We start from the raw sequence: 23,932 nt of genomic DNA, 5'->3' as shown, positions 1-23,932 counted from the left end.
CAGATTGAATTGCTTATCAGCTCCAGGAGGGGGGAGACAATATGGATCATATAACTTTGGAAAACTTATGTGGAAATTTGTTATTAAAATAAAAAATCTAAATTAAAAAAAAAATTTAAAAAAAAAAGAGAGAGAGAGATCAGCCACCATAGTCAAGGAAGCAGGTTTATGGTCATCCTCTAGAAGAGATGTGGAATGATAATACTAATTATCACTTCCATCACAACAATAATAGCTGGCATTTGTATACTATTTTAGTTTTTGTGTCATTTCATTGGAACCCCGCAATAACCCTGTGCTGGAAGTGCTATTATTATCCTCATTTTACAGATGAGGAAACTGAGGTAAAGGTTAAGTGATTTGTTCAGAGTCACATACACAGTATGTGCTTAAGATGGGAGTTGAACTCACATCTTTCTGACTCCAAGTACCAGGCTCTACCCATTATATCCTATCACGAAAGCTTTTTAAACAGATAAATTATTATAAAACTGTTTAACAGATAAATTGTTTTATAATTGAACATCAGGTACAGCTTTTTTTTTAACCCTTACTTTCTATCTTAGAACCAATACTTAGTACCAATCCCAAAACAGGAGAGCAGTAAAAGCTAGATAATAGGGGTTAAGTGACTTGCCCAGGGTCACACAATGAGAAAGTGACTGAGATCAGATCTGAACCCAGGTCCTCCCAACTTTAGACCTTGTGCTCTATCCACTGTGCTATTTAGCTGTCCCTCAGGGGTAGCTTTGAAGGAGAAAAGAAGGCATAGAAGGTCACTAGAGGAGCTGGGGTTCAAAGCCTAGTAGAACAGGCAGGAGGGAGGAAATTCTGCTGAGGAATCGCCCAGGTGCTCCATCAGGAGTCGGGACAGAGAAACCAGGGAGCTTGAAAAGCTGAGTTAACAGAATCCGGCAAGAAGCAGCCTCTGGTAGAAGTCAAGAGCCAATAGATGTGGCCAAACTGGAATACTCAATCCTGTCAAGTTGGCATGCTAGCAAGTAAGGACTTAGTAGCTCCCAGGCACTGTACAAGCATTAGAGAGACCAAGATGAACAGAAATAGTTCTTGCCTTCAAGGAACTTATACTCTAATTAGAAAGACAGCATTCAAACAGTTCTGTACATCCCAACATATTCAGGGCAACTTGGAGATGTCATCAGAGCGGAAGATGGTGCCTACCATCAGTCAAAGGGCTGGCATGACAAAAACCTTTGAGGGCTACCAAAATGTGAGTTTTGGTATTGTTGTTGCTGTCAAATCTGCATGTTTCACTGGTATAGGGAATTCTCAGGAAGTTCTCCATGCTGAGGCATAGCTTCAAATTATAGCCTTCGAGTTAGTTACCTGGGCCATGGAGACATCAAGTCATTTTCCTCGAGTCATGCTAGGAATAAGCCAGTTTGCCCTCCCCTTAGGGAGGCTGCCTTTACCTTCTTCCCCTTCTTTGCCCTCTTCTTCTTCTTTTTTTAAACCCTTATCTTCCATCTTAGCATCAATACTGTGCAGTGGTTCTAAGGCAGAAGAGAGGTAAGGGCTAGGCAATGGGGGTTAAGTGACTTGCCCAGGGTCATATAGCTGGGAAGTGTCTGAGGTCAGATTTGAACCTAGGACCTCCCAACTCTAGGCCTGACTCTCAATTCACTGAGCTACCCAGCTGCCCCATCTTTGCCCTCTTCTGTGAAAGACCTAAACCTGGAGGGGACCTCAGATGAGGACAGTGAGGACCAGGGTCACACAGGAAGTAGCTCTCAGGGGCAAAAATTTGAACCCAGGTCCCTTGATTTCAGATCCAGGGCTATTTAGTAGTAGTAGTAGTAGTAGTAGTAGTAGTAGTAGTAGTAGAAGTAGTAGTAGTAGTAGTGTTGTTATTGTTGTTGTGGTGGTGGTGGTTAGACTATTTTTTTTGTTTGTTTGTTTGTTTGTTTTTTGTTTTTTTAAGATAAGCGCTCTCCAACATGCCAGAGCTGGACAGAGAAACCAGAGAGTTTAGAAAGCTGAACTGTCAGAAGCCTGGAACAGGCAGACTCCGGCAGAAGTCTCAAGAGCCAATGGATGGAACCCAACCGGGATAGCAAGGCTGGTCGAGTCAGCATGCATTTAGGAAGGACTTAGTCCAGCATGCCAAAGGCTCCTGGCCCCTGCCACACTTCCCTGCTGATTGTCGTCAGAGCTTTGACCCGCTCTGTCTCAGACCTGGGCTGGTTTGCTCCTCCCTAGGAAATCTCCTTCTTCTACTTCCACAACCAGGGATTGATTGTATGAAAGCCAAACGAGGTGGAGACACTTGATAGACCTCACCCATTGAACTCAGAACTCCAAGGCTGAATAGATGTGCCCGTTTTAGTCTTCTCCTAGCAAGGATAACACCTGGCCTCATTTATCATTGTTGGTATTATGGTTATTAATGAATATTGCTCATGTGATATTAATGTATAATACAATATTATTATTATTATCATTAGCGAGCTGGGCCTGTAGTCAGGAATATCTGAGTTCAAATTTGGCCTCTTATGCTTACTAACTGGGTGACCCTGGACAAGTTACTTAACCTCTGTTTGCCTCCATTTCTTCAGCTGTAAAATAGAGATATTAAATAATAACATCCATCAGGGTAGCCTGGAGACAAGGAGGTCCTGGGTTCAAATCTGGCCTCAGACACTTAGCTGTGTGACCCTGGGCAAGTCACTTGACCCCCATTGCCCACCCTTATCACTCTTCTGCCTTAGAACCAATACTTAGTATCACTCCTAAAACAGAAAGTAAGTTTAAAAAAAAAAGGTTTTTTTCGTGATAATAACAATAACTCCTACCTCGCAGGGTTATTGTGAGGATCAAATGAGATATCTGTAAAGCTCTAGCAGAATGCCCGGCACACAGCAAGCATTCTAGAAATATTAGCTTTGACCATTAACCATTCGGCGTTCCAGAAAACTCTAAGACTTCAAAATGCAGAAAAGATGGCTACCTACACTGGCGAAGTTTCCTTACGTGGGATCCCCCTAAACCAATGAAATCACAAGGCTTGGCTCCATCCCTACTATGTATCAGGGACTCTGCCAGGCAATCGAGACCCAAAGACCTAAGACAAAAACAGTCGCTGTTCTTCCAGAGTTTACACCCTCCTCTGAGTGGCAGAATACAGAACAGTTGTGGGCACGTCAGGAAATTCAAGGAGAAAGGGAGCCTGCCCAGAAAACTCCCGGGGAGCTGGCTGGAGGGGAGAGCCTGAATGGAGCCTTGAAGGAGGCTAGGATTCTGGGAGATGGAGAGGAGGGAGGAGTGCGTCTGACTGGCGGGAAGCCGGGGGCTGCAGATGCCTGGCCAAGGAGGAAGTGTGTGAATGGCCCTGGGTTCAGAGCCTGGCTCAGCTACCTTCTAGGCTTCAACTGTAAAATGGGAAGGTTGGACAGGATGAACTCTGAGTTCCTCCCAGCTTCAGATTTAAAATCTTCAATGAGAGGGCTGGGGATAGGGACCAGACCAGGGATTTCACTGGTAGGGGGATTCCCAGGTGAGGAAACTCCCTCTACCAGTACAGACTGGCCACTGTTCAACTTTCTAATCTTAGATCAGGGTTCTTGAGGCTTTTTTGTGTCGTGGAGCCCTTTGGTGCCTTGGTGGAACCTATAGAGCCCTCTTCAGAATGTTTTTAAAAGCATGAAGTATACAGGATTATAAAAGAAACCAATTCTGGTAAAATATAATTATCAAAATATTAAGGGGCAAGAACCACATTCCCAGAAGCCAGTTTCAAACCTCCTGACCTAGATGTCTGGGACATTGAGAGGTGAAGTTGGCTTGCCCAGGATCCAGTGTGTGTCAGAAGTAAGACTTAGAAGACAATGGTAAGGGAAAGGAAGAGGATAAGCATTTATATAGTCGACTACTTTACAGAGGCAGCTAGGTGGCACCAGAGTGTAGAGTGTCCCACCTAGAGTCAGGAAGACTCATCCTCCTGAGCTCAAATCTGACCTCAGACACTTATTAGCTGTGTGATCCTGGGCAAGTCACTTCATCCTGGCTGCCTCAGTTTCCTCATCCATAAAAGGAGCTGGAGAAGGAAATGGCAAGCCACTCCAGTGTCTTTGTCAAGAAAATTCCCAAAATAGGGGCAGCTGGGTAGCTCAGTGGATTGAGAGCCAGGCCTAGAGATGGGAGGTCCTGGGTTCAAATCTGGCCTCAGCCACTTCCCAGCTGGGTGATCCTGGGCAAGTCACTTGACCCCCATTGCCTACCCTTACCACTCTTCTGCCTTGGAGCCAATATACAATATTGACACCAAGGGTGAAAGTAAGGGTTTAAAAAAAAAAAAAAAAAGAAAAAAAGAAATTCCCAAATGGAGTTACATGGACATGACTGAAACAACATATTCCAGGGAGCATGCTATGGGCTTTACAAGAATCTCTTTTGGGGGTAGCTAGGTGGCTAAGTGGATAGAGAGATAGGCCTTGGAGTTGAGAGGATCTGGGTCCAAATCTGGCTTCAGACACATCCTAGCTGTGTGACCCTGGGCAAGTCATTTAACCGTTTGCCCAGCCCTTTTTAAATTTAATTTTTTTAATTTTTTAATTTTTTAAAAGCAAACAAAAAAATTTTTAATGATCACTTACTACTATTGAAGAATTGGCTCAGTACTCTGCATTTTTGCTCATCCAAGAAAATTGTTGTTAATAACAGGAAACATTTATATAGCACCTACTATTGTACCAGACACTTTTTTTTAAAACCCTTAATTTCTGTGTATTGGCTCCTAGGTGGAAGAGTAGTAAGAGTGGGCAATGGGGGTCAAGTGACTTGCCCAGGGTCACCCAGCTGGGAAGTGTATGAGGCCTGATTTGAACCTAGGACCTCCCTGTCTCTAGGTCTGACTCTCAATCCACTGAGCTCCCCAGCTTGCCCCCTACCAGACACTTTACAAATATTTTGTTTTTTGTTTTTTAATTCTTACCACCTTGAAAAGTTGGTGCTATCATTATCCCCATTTTACAGTTGAGGAAACTGGGACAAACAGGGGGCAGCTAGGTGGTGCAGTGGATAGAAGGCTAAACCTAGAGGAGGACCTAGGGTCAAATCTGACCTCAGGCACTTCCTAGCTGGGTGACCCTAGGCAAGTCACTTAACCCTGTTTGCCTAGCTCTTGTCCTTTGGCCTTGAGAGTTGTCACTAAGGCAGAAAGTAAAGGTTAAAAAAAAAAATCTCATTTGATTCCAGGTCGCTGTGGGTTTAAAGCCAGGCTCTCTGCTCTCTTTAACTCGCTTCTTCTTCATAAGCTACAGGATCCCAGAGGGCCCTATGCCAAGTGGTTACGAATTCAATCAACTAAAACAAATATATATCTAGACCTCCAAGTCCGGTGCTCGTGGCTGAAAGCCCTCCCTCTTGTGCAGGATGAAAGCGTGCCCCGGGAGCAAATAACACACCCATAAGTACAAAGCTCCAAAGTGTTTATTAAGAATTAAAAATACTGTAAAGAAGCCATACAGTTCAGTTCATTTCACAGTCAACTAAACGAACGTCTGAAATTAATCCAAATGGAGGAAAAACAAAATGGCTTGATAGGACAGGACAGGACAGAGCATCGGGGACAGTGCAGCTCGGGACGGGGACAGAGCGAACAATGACATGAAAACGCAGTGCATCCTTTTTTTTTTTTTCCACTGACAGGCAGGAATCTATTGTTAGATTTCCATGAGTATCATTTTTTAAAAAAACTTTAAAAAAAAAAACAAATAGGTTATAGACATTTGGTCTGCATACCTGAGGGGACGCCCCATTCCGCTGTGCTGCTCCTGGGATATGATTCAAGAATATATCAGACCCCTGTTCCGGGCTGCTAAGTCTAAGAGTTATCTGATGACCCAACTAGAGATTTGGCACAGATGGGCTCAGGATTACTCAGGGTGGATGCCCCATCTTGGCATTCGGAGCCTTCCGAGTCTTGCATAGTAACCTTGGATATCGCTAAAGGATGTATAGAATGGGGATGAGAAGAATAGGGATAAAAGAGAAACTATGAGAAAGCACCTATGGGAGGAACTATGGTAAAGTAGTTTAAAACAAACAAACACTAGGAATTGGTATATTTTTTTTTCCCTAAATTGTGCTGATGTTTCTGGTTTCCAACCAGCTTTTAAGTGGAAGACTTATAAGTGACTGACATCTCATGGAAAACTTGGGCCCTCCCCCCTCCCATTAAAAAAAAAAAAAATTTATTTTCCTTAAGGACAATTTTCAGTAAAAAATGGCGGCCAAGGTGGCCTTTTGAGGCGAAACACGAATCTGATCTTGTTTATCACCACCCGAAGTCATTCTCACCCTTCCGGGATGTTCAAAACATCTTTTTAGAAGGAACCTTGGATTCCTGAAGATGGGGGCCCTCCAGGGAGAAAACGAAACCAAAAACGGATAGAATATAATGACGCAACCGTAGCCCTGTTTTCACAGGTATAGCCTAATATGGCAAATAAATTAAATGGGTTGGAAAGGGGGCACTGGAGAATGCCCAGGAATTACCATGAGTGTCTATTGCTCGTTACAAAGAGGGACAATTTTTATTTCATTTTTTTTTTTTTTTGGCCATGAGAGACTGGGGGGGTCAGGAGGGGAGACTTTGAAATTCCACACCAGCATTGATAACTCGTTTAGACTTTTTCGTGAATTTTCTCGACTCTCACAAACAGTCGGTCCAGATCACTCCTCAGGTCGTCCAATAAACTTTTCGTGGACTCTAAATTATTCTCATTGGTTTCAATTTTCACTGAGTAGGCGACCAGACTGTCCACGGCAGTCCTAACCATTTTTAGGTCTGATTCCAGTTGGCTTAAGGAGGACCTTAAGTCATCTACAGATGCCAGTTTCTCTAGATAGTCGGGAGGGAGAGAAGTGTCCCCGTGGGCTTTCTCGAGCAGCGAGCGCACTTGTTTCTGCACCTTCTCGAGGGAGTCCACGGCGCTGGGAAGCTCGCTGACGCTTCTCTTCAGCTCCTCCACGTCATTGTATAAGGAGAGCTGAGACTCGCCCAGGCTTCTCACGGTGCTTTCGAGGCCATCCTTATCGGCGCCCAGCAGGCCGTGGGAAGTCGTGATGCCTTCGAGATGTTCTTGGAGGGCAGCCAGCTGATGCTCGTGCTCTTCATTCTTGGAAAGGAGGGATTCCAGAGTCTTCGTCTGTTGAGAAGAAGCCGTCTGGATGGCCTGGAGGCTCCCTTCCAGGTGCTCAAACTTGGAATCGAAATCATCGCTCCTCCTCTGAAGGGAGTCTAAGGCATCTGCGTTCCTCAGAAGGTCATTCTCGTCTTGTTGGTTAGAGTTTGCTTTGACCTGGCGCACGTCTTCTTGCAGTCTCTTAATCTCATTGGGGAGATGGGACAAGGAAGCCTCCGCCTGAAGGATTTTCTCCCTCAGGGACTGCAGCGTGAGATGTTCATTGTCGGCGGCTTCTCTGAATTTTTCCTGTTCCTGCTTCAGACTCACCAGCTCTTTGACCTCGGTATAGACGTCAGACTCCATGGTCTCCAGGGAATTTTTCAAGGACTCGATATCCTTTTCTCTGGACTTCACCGAGCTCTGAAGTCCATCCACCACGTCCCTCAGAGCCTTCAAGTCATGCTTGTACCAATCGGTCTCCTCCAGAGAAGAGATCTTGGCTTTCACCTCGTTGATCTCCTTCTGGCTCCTCTTTTGGACGTCTGTGAATATGGCGATGTTCTCATTGATGGACTTGGTGAGCTCTGTGAGTCTCTCTTCCACAGTGTGCTCCAGGGAGTTGAAATCCTTTTCCCTGGCATCCTTGACCACATGGATGCCATCGGAAAGGTCCTTCAGGATCTCGTTCTGCAATTTTTGCAGCACTTCGCTGATACGATTGATCTCGTTCTCCCCTTGCTTGATCGCTTTCTCCGTCAGCTCTTGCTTATGTTGGGAGTTTTTCAAGATGGACTCAAAACTCACAAACGTAGACTGCAGCGACTGCAACTGGAAGAAAAAGATGGCTCTTAATTCCCAAGAAAGGCAAATGAATTTGAACAAGAGCAATTTACTCTACTACAACCTGGTAGCCCATCACATCTACACTGGTTACTGATCAATCAACTAGGATTTATAATAATATAAATATCCTATGGCTAAGATATTTGGTACCAGAATCCAGGACGGGTTGATCTTCGGACCTAGGAAAATAGGTTAAATATATACGTATGTAATGGAGTTTGTCATTAGTGACAAAGCCGACACACCTACCCATGCCACATCCCTAACAACATGGCAGAGAGAGCCAGGGGACTCACGTTCTAGGATGAGTTCTGAGTCTAGATTCTACACTTAATTCAAATCAATAAACAGTTACTAATAAGAACCCTTAACGTCTGAGTGTGTTACGGACTCCTTGGCAGTCAGTCCTAGGAAGCCTGTGGAACCTTCTCACGATCACATTTTAAAATGCATAAAATACATACAATTACTAAAGAAACCAATTAAGCTGTAACACAGTGACCAAAATATATATATATATATATATTAAAGTTCACAGATGCAAGGCAGCTACATTGCACAGTGGATAGAGCACCAGGCGTAGAGTCTGGGAGGATCTGGGTTCAAATATGACATTTCCTAGCTGCATGACCCTGAGCAAGTCACTTAACCCCAATTGCCTGGTCCTTATTGCTCTTCTGCCTTGGAACTGACATAGTAACAATGTTAAGACAGATGGTAAGGGTTTAAAAAAAGAAAAGAAAAAAAGAAAGAAATCACTGAAAACTTCCCTAAAGAAATAATACAAATTAAACTTAAAAGTGTGTCACACACACATTTTTTTTTCCTGTCAGGTGTTCACATTTACCAGCACGTCTCTGATTATAGGCCACCTTTTAGAAAGGCCCGACAAACTGGGCAATGCCTAGACAAGGGCACCGGGATTTTGAAGAGCCTGAGTACCATGCAGTAAGAAGGAGGAACAATTGAAGAATCTAGGGAGATTTTTCTGTAGAAGAGGAAACATGGGAGCAGGGGCGGGGGGGGGGGGAGGGAATGGGGGATGTCAAATCTTCAAATATCTAAAGAGAATTGCAGAGACAAGGGATTAGCAATGTTGGGTATGGTGGATAGAGCACTAGGCCTGGAATTTGGAAGATTTCTCTTTCCTCATTCAAATCTGGCTTCAGACACCAGCTATGTGGCCCCAGCCAACGCACTTCACCCTTTTTGCCTCAGTTTCCTCATCTGTCAAATGAGCTGGAGAAGGAAATGGCATATTTCAGTGTCTCTGCCTAGGAAATCCCAAATGGGGTTATGAAGAGTCAGACAGGACTGAATCAACTTAATAACAACAAAGTTGAGTTCCCCAGAGCAACAGGAGGAATGGATGGGAAGAGGGTGCAGAGACATTCCCTGAGAACACTCTTGGATTATAAAAGTCTTCAAGAGATGGTTGGATGATTACTTATTGGGAATGTCAGAAGGGATAAGTTCAGGTTGGACTAGATCCACTCTAAGAGCCCTTCCATCTCATTCTTTGAACCCCAGCTATGCCATATGCTTGTTGTCACTGTGTCTCAAGGTCCCCATTAGTAAAATGGGAACAATACCCATAGGACAACCTCATGTGACTGTTGTGAGAATCAAATGCTGTTGTTGCCGTTCAGTCGTTTCAGTCACATCCAATTTTCAGTGACCCCATTTGAGATTTTCTTGGCAAAGATCCTGGAGTGGTTGGCCATCTCCCTCTCCAGCTCAGTTTACAGATGAGGAAACTGAGGTATACAGAGTGAAGTGACTTGCCCAGGGTCACACAGCTACTAAGTTTCTGAGACCAGATTTGAACTCAGCAAGATGAGTCTTCCTGACTCCAGATCTGGTGCTCTATCCTTAATTTCCTTAATAATACAAACTAAACTTAAAAGTGTATCACACATACATTTTTTCTCTGTCAGGTGTTCACATTTACCAGCACGTCCCTGGCTATGGGCCCCACATTTTAGAAAGGACACCTAGTTGCCCTGAGACTCAAAAAAGTGCCTTGAAAAATAGAAAATGTCATATAAACAGCTATTTTCATTATTACACCAGGAAACCAAGGACGAATGGTCACAGGACTAGGTAGTAGCTGTCAGGATCGGAACTCAGGTTTTTCAGACTTCTGCTCTTTCTGCCCTGAGATGAGTAACTACACCACATCCGAGACAACTGTGAATGCTACTTCACAGCTATGGATGTATTTATCATTTCTTTCTCTCTTGCTTTTTCCCATGTCCTCCACTCAAGTCTTGGTCCTATCAATAAGTCGGGCACCGCTGAGCCCCATCAGAGTCAATGACATTTGACTCCAAGTTCATGTTTGGTCCTTGAACTTGACTGATATACGATGGGGAGAAAGGAAAAAAAAAGACTAAGAAAATCCTCTGCTTGAAGCTAATCATGGTCAAAGGGGTAGATCAAGTGTCTTCATCTCGTCCCTTTCATCTTGCAATTTATGATCTCATGCCCTAGGTTCAAATCTTGAGTCTGTTACTACTGTTGATAATAACAGTAAACAATTTGGGCCTAGTTAGTTCAGTCAATTAAAGCACTCCAAAGAAGAAGCCTGAGAATTCATCTTCTTGCCTTTTTTTTTTTGCCCAGATGAGGAATTATGGGTATAGATTACTGCAAATAATGTCTGGCTTTTTCCATATGTTGACTAGTTTTACTGAAATGGCTTTTTTTGTTTTTGATAAGGAATAGCTCAATGGGAGGAGGAAGGAAAAGGAAGAGGAGGAGGAAAACTATATCAGAAAGTGAGGCTAACATAAGTGAAAAAGATGCAAGTTTTGGAGTCAAGGGATCCAAGTTCAAATCTCAGGCTAAGTTGCCTGTGGGATCTTGGCCAAAGCAATTTCTTGGTGTGGACCTTGGTTTCCCCATCAGTAAAATAAGGCAATTGTATGAGGTGACCTCTCAGATCTTTCTAGGTCTGACTCTATAATTAAAATAATTATTATATCATCATAATATATAATAATATTAATTATAACATCATTATGATTATTATTATAATTAATCATCATCATAACTTATAAAGATAAGGCCACAGTCAAAGGTTCAAGACTCCTTTAGTTCACTTAATTTCTCTATTTCTAAGCCAGAATAAATAACACTAGGCTGTAATGAAAATCTGACCTATTGGTATGGAGGAGAATTTGGTAAGAATGGATGGATGCTTATACTTCCTAACTGTGTGACCCTGGGCAAGTCACCTAACCCCATTTGCCTAGCCTTTGCCCTTCTCTCTTAAGAGTGGTACTAAGAAAGAAAGGGTTTAAAAAAAAGAAAAGAAAGAATGGAGGGATGAATGAGCATCAGACTGTCCCCACGAGAACCATACTTAGAGAAGTGTGAGTGTCCTGTGGGGGGGGGGGGGGGGTTAAGGCTATATCTTGTTACTAAGTTATAGAGGCATTAATAGGCTACTAAATATTGAGCCATATGGAGAAACAAGGTGATAAAATTGAAAAAGTCCTGGATTTGGAATTCATGGACCTGGGTTCAAATCCAGTCCTTAACATGTAATAGCTGTGTGGCGTCAGCAAAGTCACTACATTATTTTGAGCCTAAATTTATTGGGGTATGGTGGGAAGGGAATTTTGGGGCTTCAGTCCTTTAGACTTCTAAGTCTATGATCCTATGAACTAGTCTTAAACAGTGAGACTACTACCTACTACCTGGGTGATAGTGAACAAATTATTTCTCCTATCTGTGCCTCGGTTTCTCACTCTGTAAAAAAGAGGAAGCAGCATGATATCGTATATAGAGCTACTGTACTTGAGTTCAAATTTAGCCTCTGACATTTATTAGGTGTGATCGTGGGCCACTCAACCTCTCAGCTTCAGTTTTCTCATCTGTAAAGTCATAATAGCACCCTTCTCCCAGGATTAGCAGGGAAATACTTTGCAAATTTTTTTTTTAAACCCTTACCTTCCGTCTTGGAGTCAATACTGAATATTGGCTCCAAGGCAGAAGAGTGGTAAGGAAGGCAATGGGGGTCAAGTGACTTGCCCAGGGTCACACAGCTGGGAAGTGTCTGAGGTCAGATTTGAACCCAGGACCTCCCATCTCTTGGCCTGGCTCTCAATCCACTGAGCTACCCAGCTGCCCCCACTTTGCAAATTTTTAAGAGAGAGAGAGAGAGAGAGAGAGAGAGAGAGAGAGAGTGTGTGTGTGTGTGTGTGTGTGTGTGTGTGTGTGTGTGTGTACAATATGGGGACAATTCCTGTAGTAGTATCTTCATGGGTTTCCTAGGCTTAGAGCTAAAGGGATCTTAAACGTCATCTAGTCCAATCCTTTCATTTTACAAATGAGAAAACCGAAGCCCAGGGAGGTTATAAGATGATAGATTTAGATCTGAAAAGGGACTTAGAGGTGTCATCTAGTCCAATCCCTCCCATTTTACAGATGACTTAAGCAAAGCCACAAAGAGAACGAGAGGCAGAACTGAGCTTCAACACCTAAGTCAAAAGACTCCAAATCCAGCGTTTTGTCCACTACATCAACTTGACCCTCTACTGGTGCCACATAGAAGGTGACTCTTGAGCTGTGCTCTGAAGGAAGGCTCCTCCTCAGCCAATCAGCATTTATTAAATGCCACCTGAGTACCAGGCACTGAGCTAAGCACTGGATGTCATGGAACATGCTCTTCTTTAAAGCCCAGAAACCAGTATCTTTAGAGGTTATGTGTTTTATGCACCAATGAGCCTATAAACTCCACAATCCTGTATTATTATTCGAATTTACATTCTGCTAGCACTTAAAAAAATATATAACCCTCTTCTTCTGTCCTATGAATAATTCCAAGACAGAAGAGTAACAGCTAGGCAATTAGGGTTAAGTGACTTGCCCAGGGTCACACAGGTAGGAAAGTGTGTGAGGCCACATTTGAACCCAAGTCCTCCCAACTCCAGATCTGGTTCTCTATCCACTGTACCATCTGGTTGCCCCTTTGCTAGTACTTTTTAAGATTTACAAGTGTTTTTCTCATTGTGGTGGTTGTTCAGTTGCTTCAGTTATGCCCAACTCTTGGTGACCCCCATTTGGGGTTTTCTTGGCAAAAGTACTGGAGTGGTTTGCCATCTCCTTCTCCAGCCCATTTTGCAGATGAGAAAACCAAGGCAAACAGGGTTGAGTAGCTTGCCTAGGGTCATACAACTAGTGTCTGAGGTTGGATTTGAACTCAGGAAGATGAGTCTTCCTGACTTCAAGTCTGGCACTCTATCTACTGCGCCACCCTCCTGCTTCACAGGACAAGTATCATAATCCCCATTTTACAGACAAAGAAACTAGGGCTCCCAAAGGTTAGACAATGACTTGCTCAGGATCACACTGAAAACCAAGGTTTTCTTGGTTACAAATCCAATGCTCTTTCCAAAAAGCCACATTATCTAAACCGAACCTATTTCCCAGGAGCCAGCAGAGCATGTAGTAGGTGCATGTTTACAGTTACTAATGAACAGAACCAATGGCTTCTTGCCGATTCCCTGATCCCCTCAATGATCTTCCATTTGACATTCTAAGACAAACGAGAAATCCTCATCTAGAATTTGGGTCTGGAGATATAACTGTAGAAAAGACCGACCAGATGTACGACTGGCCATAGCTAAAGAAATGAGCTTTGTTCTGAGCTTTGCATTGTGGGGAGGACCCTGAGAAAGCTAGACGGTCTCTTTGGGCCTTTTGCCGTCCCTTCCGCTGCCTGCCAAGTTTCTGGGATTTCAAAGTTCCCCAACATTCTGGATATCCATCAGACTTGGGCTTCGGCTGGAGCTGGAGCTGGAGCCGGAGCTGCTCTGAGTCTAGTCAGGGCTTCCCTTTAGTTCAAGGCTGGAATGTCCGCTGCTGAAGGGGGCACTGGGGCTATTTTTAACCTCAGGGGGCTGGGAGTTAGAGCAGAACAGGAAACATCGCTGGCAGCCAAATGCTATAAGTCAAACAGCTGTTTAACTGGCTGGATTCCCTGAAGCTAGCCTAGCCCTGGGCTGGTCCCAAGGGCACCATGAGTCTACACAGTAGCACTGTTCCTTCTCCTATCCATCCATTCATTTAACCAGCATTTATTAAACACCTAATAAATACAGAATACACATTCCTAGGCACTGGGGGGAGAGAAGAAACAGAAAGGGAAATGATGAGACCTGAGGTCAAGCCTTGGCCCCGATATCGGGTCTAACCTTTTAAGGTGGGGGTTTTAAACCCTTTCCTTCTGTCTTAGTATCAGTTCTAAGCCAGAAGAATAGCCAGGGCTAGGCAAATATGGTTAAGTGACTTGCCTATGGGCACACAGCTAGGATGTATCCTTGAACCCAGGACCTCCTGACTCCAAGCTTGATGCTATCCACTGTCCTAGCTAGCTGCCCCAAGGCAGAGGGTCTTAAGCCTAAGTTTAGAAGTTCAATGTAACTGGTTTCCTTAGCAATTCCTACATATTTTACTTTAAGCAATATATAATCTAAAAAGGGGTCTGTGGCTTCCTTGACTGCCAAAGGGGTCCTCGGCACAAGAAGGGTTAAGAATTCATGAACAGAAGGGATGATCTTGGACAACTCTACCTATCTGGGCCTCAAAGAGGTCTACAAATAAGTAGCTTATGTGCTATGGCAAAAGAGGACTGGATTCAGTGTCCAAGACTCACAAAATCTCAGAGCTGGAAAGGATCCAAGAACCATCAAGCCATATAAAAGGACTTGCTTTATAATCAAGGTATCAATGGGCCATCCAATCGTGGGTAAAAGCATGTAAGTGAAGAAGGTCCTGCTCATCCTTATCCCCTGGGCATGAGAAATGCCATTTCAGAATAACCCCCACGCCCAAACAATACTGGAGGGAAGAGAAGAGAGCTCTCTGTGTGGTATTGATGGAAGGGCATTCAAATCCTGACTCTGACTTCTAGTCCCTTTATCTCACTGGGTACGTTTCCCCTTTTTTATAATAAAACGATTGGTCTGTGTGCCATTGGTCCCTGCCATCTCTAAATCTCTTGTCTCAGATACACTCCTTCCAGTCTGAAGTCTGTGATCATATTCTTCTGCTATTTACAAGTTATGTGGCCTGAGGGTATAAGGGGCCTCAGTCTCCCCATCTGTATAAATTGGCAGATAGACTTAATATCTAGGATCCTTTCCAGCATAAATCTAGGACACTTAACTATCACAAACCCTTGAAAGGAAAGAGAGTAGCGCTGGGTTTGTACTCCAAAGAGATAACAAGGGAAAATACTTGAACAAAAATACTTATAGCCACATTCTTTGTAGTGGCAAAAAATTGGAAAATGAGGGGATGTCCATTGACTAGGGAATGGCTGAACAAATTGTGGTATCTGTTGGTGATGGAATACTATTGTGCTGAAAGGAATAATAAACTGGAGGAATTCCATGTGAACTGGAATGACCTCCAGAATTGATGCAGAGTGAAAGGAGCAGAACCAGAAGAACATTGTACACAGAGACTGATACACTGTGAAACAATCAAATGCAACACTTTTCTACTAGCAATAATGTAATGATTCAGGACAATCCAGAGAAACTTATGAAAAAGAACGCTATCCACATCCAGAGAAAGAACTGTGGGAGCAGAAATGCAGAAGAAAAACATAGGTTCGATCACGTGGTTCAATAGGGATATGATTGAGGATGTTGATTCTAAACAATCACTCTATTGCAAATAGTAATAATATGGAAATAAGTTTTGAACAATGATACATGTGAAACCCAGTGGAACTGGTTGTCAGCTCTGGGAGCGGGCAGGGAGGAGGGAAGGGAAAGAATATGAATCATATAACCATGGAAAAATATTCTAAATAAATACATTTTAAAAAAGAGAGAGTAGCACGAATCCTATCTAGGTATCATCTAGACGAGATCAGAGCTCAAAATTTCAAGTCAGAGGACCAGTGTTTGAATCTGAAGCCTGCCCCCTTATGCCACCTCAGGCAAATCACTTCCCTTTTATGTCTCTGCCTCCTCAATTATAAAATGAAGGCCATGAACTAGATACTATTACAACATTATTAATATTATTATTATTCAGATGGGTACTCCTCTCTCTGAGAAATTATGGGCTAAATCAATATCACTTGAATGCAATTCAACATTTATTAAGTACCTGAGAGTTGGGCCTTCTTTGCCTTGCCTTGCTCTGAACCAGGTCTCTAATTCCACTTCCTGGCCACCTCCTCGCCATGTAGCTTCTACAGTATTTTGGCTGGCTGTCAAACTCATCTTCCTCCATCCCTCAACCTTGGACTCTGCCCTACGGTTCCTGGCTCCTATAGGGGACCTTTTGCCTCATCTTTCCTGGAAGCAGTCCTCCACACCATTTCCCAACTACCTTCTCACCCAGAATACCGCTTCCCCGAACACCTTTCTTTTGTGTGGACTCTTCTCCCAATAGAAGCCATGATTTACTTGTTTGCATTTATGTTCTCAGGAATTAGCAAGGAATCTGGCAGAGGTAAGTACTTAATGCTTTCTCTGTCCATCCATCTATCTCTATCCATCTCTCTATCTAACCACCTACCTCTCTATCCATTTATCTAGCCATCCATCTACGTCTCTATCCACTTACCTATCTCTCTATCCATCCATCCACCTATATACCTATTGTGTACAGAATATTATGTGAGGGGGCAGCTGGGTGGCTCAGTGGATTGAGAGCCAGGCCTAGAGATGGGAGGTCCTGGGTTCAAATCTTGCCTCAGACACTTCCCAGCTGTGTGACCCTGGGCAAGTCACTTGACCCCCATTACCTACCCTTACCACTCTTCTGCCTTGGAGCCAATACACAGTATTGACTCCAAGACGGAGGGTAAGGGTTTAAAAAAAAAAAAAGACTCTGTGAGGTCTTGAGGCCAGACAGACACAGGAGTATGAGGAAGATCACTGAAATGGGAAAGGTGTGGGATAGGGGCCAAGAATGATCAGGAGATGGCAAATGAGCCCCGCTTTAAGGGATGGATAGGATTGTAATGAATGAGAAGGCAAAATAATATAGTAAAAAGAATCTTGGCCCCAGAGTCAGAGAACCTGAGTTCAAATCCTCTTCTAAGCCTTATGACTGCTTTCATAATGCACAGCTCAAAGACCCATAGACTTTAGAGGGAATGAAAACAATCACTGTACATGGAGATTTACATAGTGCTATACATAAGTAGAGGACATTTAATTTTTTTTTTAACTCTTTCTGTCTTAGTACCAATTCCAAGACTGAAAAGCAGAGGCTAAGCAATTGGAGTTAAGTGATTTGCCCAGGGTCACACAGCTAGGAAATGTCTGAGGCCAAATTTGAACCCGTCTTCCTAGTTCCAGACCTGGCATTCTATCCACTAAGCCACCTAGGTGCCTCTATATCATTTAATTCTCAGAAGTCTAGGTGCTGTTATTATTCACATTTTTACAGATCGAGGCTGGAAAAGATCAAATGACTTGTCCAAGGTCATAAAGCTAGTAAGTGCCTGAGGCAGAATTTGAACCCAGGTCTTCCTGACCCCAAAGCTGACACTTTACCCACTATGCCACCTACTTATTTGCCTACAAAAGAACAGTAGGGGAAAGAGTCAAGGTTGTGTTAGTCATTCAACTTTCAGGATGGGCAGAGTAGCACTGTCTACAACAAGTCACTGGGTGCTCTTCAGCTTGCTGTCTGATTCACTGGAGCCAAAAGAAGCCGGAGGGACCTTTGTGGTCAGCCTCACAATGGATTTAGTGTAAGGGGAAGGGAAGAAGGAAACCAGATCACTGAGGGCTGGCTTCAGGCCCTCCCAGAGTGAGAGGGCTGGGAAGGCTGAGCAGCTTCCCAGAGGGAGGGAAGTTTATTTCCATAGATATCCATAGTTCCCTCCTCCCTCCCTCTTCCAAGGCAGAGGGCCACTCCACGGGCTGGGGCTGGGGCTGGAGAGGAGACAAGAGTTCCCCAGAGATGCACAGCCAGCATACAGCAAAGGCAGAAATTGAGCCTGTGACTACCTGACCCGACTCTGAGTCTGGCTCTCCAGCCACCACCCCAGGTTGTCTTTTGGCTAGCAAGCTCACTCCCATTGGCTCTCTGGATTCACCGACCCTCATAAGACAAGGTGTACATCATCAGCAGGCTATTCAAAATGGAAAGGCTCCATGGGTTAAATATCCCCTGCTCTGGTGTGGGAGAAAGGGCAGAGACACGAGATCTGGATTCAAATCCTATCTCTGCCATTCCCACCTTGGTTCTTTACCTGGCTCCAGCTTGTCTCAAGGAGCCTCAGTTTCCTCATCTATACAGTGAAGAGACTGGCCTGGATCAGGTGTCAAACATCTACAGGATACATATGGATGACAACACTCCCATGCTACGAGAACCACATTAAAAAGTCATTGGGGTGACCTCAGATACTTCCCAGCTGTGTGACCCTGGGCAAGTCACTTGACCCCCACTGCCCACCCTTACCACTCTTCCACCTATGAGCCAATACACAGAAGTTAAGGGTTTAAAAAAAAAATTTTTTTTTAAATAGTCATTGGGGAAGGAACAGGGAGGAGAGGTAGGTAGCTCCATGGATAGAGTCAGGCCTAGAGATGAGAGGTCCTGGGTTCAAATCTCAGGTGCCTCCCTAGCTGTGTGACCCTGGACAAGTCACTTAAACCCCCATTGCTTAGCCCTTCCCACTTTTCTGCCTTGGAACCAATACACAATATTGATTGTAAGACAAAAGTATTTTTTTCAATTCGATTGGGAAATATTTAACAAAATAAATAAAAGATACAACAGAACAAACAATACTACACTTTTCAAACTAAGTATCCCACAGGGATCCTTATGTATGGTTTAGTTTCTATTGAAATTTGACTTCTAAGAGCCTTTCCACTCTATTTAAATTCCTATGCAAAGCCTAAGCAGCTAGAAATAGCTGATTGGGTTGTAGTTCAATCATTTCAGTGGGGTCAGACTCTTCCTGACTCCATTTAGGGTTTTCTTGGTAAAAAAAAAAACAAAAAAAAAAAACAAAAAAAAAAACTGGTGTGGTTTACTATTTCCTTCTCCAGCTCATTTTATAGATGAAGAAACTGAGGCAGACAGGGTTAAGTGACTTGCCCAGGGTCACATAGCTAAGAAGTGTCTGTGGCTGGATTTGAACTCAGGAAGAAGTCTTCCTGACTCCAGGCCTAGTTCTTTGTGTACTATGGTGCCACCTAGATGCCCAATAGTTTCCTAAGTAGTATAAACTAACATAAACCTTATCAAATATATTGCCTATTATTTTCTAAACGCATGTTATTTTATTATAGCCACATTATCAATAAATATTAATTATAGTTCACTGTATAAATATGAACTCATTATATGAAAAATAAAAGGGCTGTCCTGGAAAAACTCTTACGGTTTATTTCATTTTTTAAAAAATTTGTTTAACCTTTATCTTCCATTTTAGTATCAAGACTAAGTATTCGTTCCAAGATATAAGTGGTATGAGGGTTAGGCCTTTGGGGTTAAGTGACTTGGCCAGAATCACACAGCTAGGAAGTGTCTGAGGCAAACTTGAATCCTGGTCCTCCTTAACTCCCAGCCTGGCGCTCTATTCACCATGCTCCCTGATTTTTATAACCTGTGAAATCTTGGGCAAGTCATTTAACTTCCTGGGGTCTCAGTTTCCTCATCTGAAAAATGACAAGTTGAATGAGGTGTCCTGAGGTTCCTTTCAGCCCAGTTTCCCCATCTGTCAAATGAGGGGGTTGTCCCTAGATGCCTCTGAGGTTCCTTCCAGCTTTTCATCAATGAATTGCCCAACTCTGGCACCCCAAGGAAGTTTAAGATTCCCGGAGGGGCCGGGAGAACCAGCTCCAATCTTGCTGGTGGGGATCCAGCGATAACTGGAGTGTGGACCAGCCTGAAGGCAAGAGCTGCCACCTCTCCCCAACCCTCCTGGGCTGTCCTGCCAACTCAGCTGTTCAGAGTCATTGAAGAGTCAGTGCAGAGAGCCTGAGAGTTTCCTTCCAGGTCAAGGCTAATGTTTTATGACAGGTTCCCTTTGCTCATCCACCCTGGGGCTGACCAAATACTACTGCAGCCCTATTCCATACTTGGGGGAAGGCAGCAAAATACTCCGGGAGACATATTTTCCCCCTGCTGTCTAAACAAAGACAAAGAGTGGGTGCTGATCGCCCTAACCCCCAGCCTGGGGCTAGCTCAGGCCAGCTGCCCAGAAGCTCTGGAGAGGGGCCTCCCTGGATCCCTAACCAACCGGAGCTTCCCCCTTCCCCTATCTGATCAGCACCAGGGACACTACCAGAGAGGGAAGCCAACTCCTGGCTGACCCAGGAAACAAGCAGGAACAGTACACTTGGGAGTCGGGAACAGGGCTCAAACTCTGGACCATGGACAAGTCCCTTCATCTCTTCAACTCAAGTTTCAATGGCTAGATCGATAGTGTGCTAGACTTGCAGTCCTGAGTTCGAATCAGACCACAGGCACTTACTAGATGTGTGCCTGAGTAAGTCACTTAACACTGCTCTGTGGCTGCCTCACTTTCCTCATCTGTAAAATGGGGATAATAATAGCAGCCATCTCCAACACTGCAGAGAAGATCAAATGAAGTAATATTTGCAAAGTACTTTTGCAAACCTGAATGAACCATCTCAATGCAGGATATCCTAATGATCATACCTCCTCCAGGCAGCTACCAAAATGAATGTGCCTAAGGCACAAATCCAAGCAAATCAGCCCCCCAAGGATGGGTACAGGGGTTCTTACTCTAGGATAAAACCTCAACTTCTCTCTTGGCTACTCAGAACCCTTCATAATGTCTGCAGCCTGATTTCAAGTTTTTCTTATACATTCTTCCCCTTTCCAGTCTCTATAACTCAGCTGAACATCTGCTCTTCCTCACATCCACTCACCATGTCTTGGTCCATGCTGTTTCCTATGGCAGGAATGACACCCCTCTCCTCACTTCTGAAGCCTATGGCAGACTAGCATTCTTCAGAGCTCAGCTCCCAAGCTCTAGGGGACCCTTTCTCCACCCACCTCCATTACCTTTTATTTACATTGTATATTACTTTGGTATTGACTGATACATACAAATTGTTCTGCTCCCCTCCATTGTTTTTCATTTTCTTTGTATACAGTTTGTAGCTATTTTTGTGTTCCTCCAGTTTCCCTAGATAGAATGTAAACTCTACGAAGGCAGGGACTGTTTCCTTTTTGTCTCAGAAGCCTAGAAACACAGTACCTGGCTCAAAGTAGGATCTAAATAAATACTTGTGAACTTCGGTTTCTGTTAAAAATTATCTCAAGTAAAAACTGCCTCTTCTGTAATGGGGGGGGGGGAGGGAATGTCTACAGTACAAGGAGCTCAAATGAGTTTTAAAATATATGCATTTTAGGGGCAGTAAGATAACACAGTGGATAGAGCACTAGGTTTGGTGTAGGTAGGACTGGGTTCAAATTTGACCTCAGGCTCTTATTAGCTATGTGACCCTGAGCAAGTTATTTAACCTCCATTGCCTCACCCGTATTTTTTTCTGCCTTAGTACCAATATTTATTATTGATTTTAAGACAGAAGGTAAGGGTGTTGTTTTTTTTTTTAAATGCATTGCTTTAGATCATAGGATAATAACAATAATCATAATCATAACAATGACAACCAGCATTTATGTAAAGTTTTAAGGTGACACCATGGATAGTGCTAGGCCTGAAGTTAAGAAAGCTTATCTTCCTGAATTCAAATCTAGCCCCAAATATTTCCTAGTTGTATGGCACTGAGTAAGTCACTTGAACTGTTGGCCTCAATTTCCTCATCTGTAAAATGAGCTGGAGAAGGAAATGAAAAACCAGTATCTCTACCAAGAGAGGAGTGGGAGATAACTGAAAAAGACAACTTACAATTATGGTTTACAAAGCATAAAAATGGATTTCACTTTATCCTCACAACCCTAGGAAATAGGTGCTATTATGAACCCCATTTTACAATTGAGGAAACTGAGGCAGACCATGGTTAAGTGATTTGTCCAGAGCCACATGGGTAGTATCATAAAGATTTGAACTCAGGTCTTCCTGCTCCCATGCCCAGTGTTCTAGCTACCCAGGGGCCTAAGGGTTTCAGAGGCTTTCTAGTCTAACCCTTTCATTTTACAGATAAGGAAACTGAAACCTGAAGAGATTAAATGGCTTTTCCCAGGTTTACTAAGTAGTAAATTCTTAGAATCTTAGATCTAGAACTGAAAGGGGCCTCAGAGACATTCTTGTCCAACCTCTTCATTTAAAGATGGGGAAACTGAGGTAGAGAAGACTGGAAAGGATTCATAGGGTCATAGATCTAGAGCTCAGAAATATCTTAGAAACCTTTCACTTTACAGATGAGGAAACTAAGACCCAGGAAAGTGAGATGACTTCCCCAAGGTCACACAACTATTGGGCCACTTGGTGAACCTTAACTCACTAAGTCAGCTTTACTGTTTACATGGGATTTAGAGGAAATAAGACCAGGCTGATGCTTTGGGGCCACCTTGCTTGCTGTCCTATTTGGAAGGAGAAGGGAAAGAGGAAGAGGGGCTGTTACCTTGTGCATGACGCCTTGCAAGCCCTGCCCCAGCTCCTCTCTCTGCCTGGAGAAGCCCTCATTCCGGTGCCGGATCTGATGGACTTCCTCCAAAATGTTATGAACATACCAGGCGGAGAAGCCGGCCCCGACAATGAGGGTGAGGTAGAAGAGAAAGTTGAGAACCTTTGCCAGCTTGCCAAAGAAGGAGGAAGAGGAGGAGGCTGGGCAGGCTGCTGAGGATTTCCCACCCCCGCCCCCACCCCGATTGCTGCCTTTGGGGTGGGACTGCTGGGGCTGCTGCTGCTTGGGCTGCTGGTTCTGCTGCTGCTGCTGCTGTTTGGGTTGTGGATTCTGCTGCTGCTGCTGTTTGGGCTGTTGGTTCTGCTGCTGCTGTTGTTTGGGCTGTTGGTTCTGCTGCTGCTGTTGTTTGGGCTGTTGGTTCTGCTGCTGCTGCTGCTGTTTGGGCTGTTGGTTCTGCTGCTGCTGCTGCTGTTTGGGCTGTTGGTTCTGCTGCTGCTGCTGTTTGGGCTGTTGGTTCTGCTGCTGCTGCTGTTTGGGCTGTTGGTTCTGCTGCTGCTGTTGCTGTTTGGGCTGTTGGTTCTGTTGTTGCTGCTGTTTGGATTGCTGGTTCTGCTGCTGCTGCTGTTGCTTGGGTTGCTGATTCTGCTGCTGCTGTTTGGGTTGTTGATTCTGCTGCTGCTGCTGTTTGGGCTGTTGGTTCTGCTGCTGCTGCTGTTTGGGCTGTTGGTTCTGTTGCTGCTGCTGTTTGGGCTGTTGGTTCTGCTGCTGCTGCTGTTTGGGCTGTTGGTTCTGCTGTTGCTGCTGCTGCTGTTTAGGCTGTTGATTCTGCTGCTGCTGTTTGGGCTGTTGATTCTGCTGTTGCTGTTTGGGTTGTTGGTTCTGCTGTTGCTGTTTGGGTTGTTGGTTCTGCTGTTGCTGCTGCTGTTTGGATTGCTGGTTCTGCTGCTGCTGCTGTTGCTTGGGTTGTTGATTCTGCTGCTGCTGTTTGGGTTGTTGGTTTTGCTGTTGCTGTTTGGGTTGTTGGTTCTGCTGTTTGGACTGTTGATTCTGCTGCTGCTGTTTGGGCTGTTGGTTCTGTTGCTGCTGCTGCTTGGGTTGCTGATTCTGCTGCTGTTTGGGCTGCTGCTGCTGCTTAGGCTGTTGGTTCTGCTGCTGCTGTTGTTTGGGCTGTTGATTCTGCTGCTGCTTGGGTTGTTGGTTCTGCTGCTGCTGCTGCTTGGGTTGTTGGTTCTGCTGCTGTTTGGGCTGCTGCTGTTGCTGCTGCTTGGACTGTTGGTTCTGCTGCTGCTTGGGCTGTTGGTTCTGCTGCTGCTGCTTGGGCTGTTGGTTCTGCTGCTGCTGCTTGGGCTGTTGGTTCTGCTGCTGCTGCTTGGGCTGTTG

The 23,932-nt window shown here is 44.3% G+C and overlaps 1 protein-coding gene across 1 annotated transcript in view; it reads right to left on the bottom strand.

The window, feature by feature from the left end:
* Window positions 1-5,430: 5,430 nt before the first annotated feature.
* The window catches only part of CKAP4 (cytoskeleton associated protein 4), a 106,311-nt gene continuing 87,809 nt past the window's right edge, over window positions 5,431-23,932 (bottom strand). The window contains exons 2-3 of the mRNA XM_044679137.1: window positions 22,550-22,864; window positions 5,431-7,976 (exon numbers count right to left, since the gene is read on the bottom strand). Coding sequence (XP_044535072.1) covers window positions 6,645-7,976; window positions 22,550-22,864 — 1,647 coding nt within the window. The 3' untranslated portion in view covers window positions 5,431-6,644. The remainder of the gene's footprint in view (window positions 7,977-22,549; window positions 22,865-23,932) is intronic.

Source organism: Gracilinanus agilis, chromosome 5 (assembly GCF_016433145.1).
Source record: "Gracilinanus agilis isolate LMUSP501 chromosome 5, AgileGrace, whole genome shotgun sequence".
In the NCBI taxonomy this organism is placed as follows: domain Eukaryota; kingdom Metazoa; phylum Chordata; class Mammalia; order Didelphimorphia; family Didelphidae; genus Gracilinanus; species Gracilinanus agilis.
The sequence above is the reverse complement of the archived record's forward strand: the minus strand, read 5'-3'. Positions and strand labels throughout refer to the sequence as shown.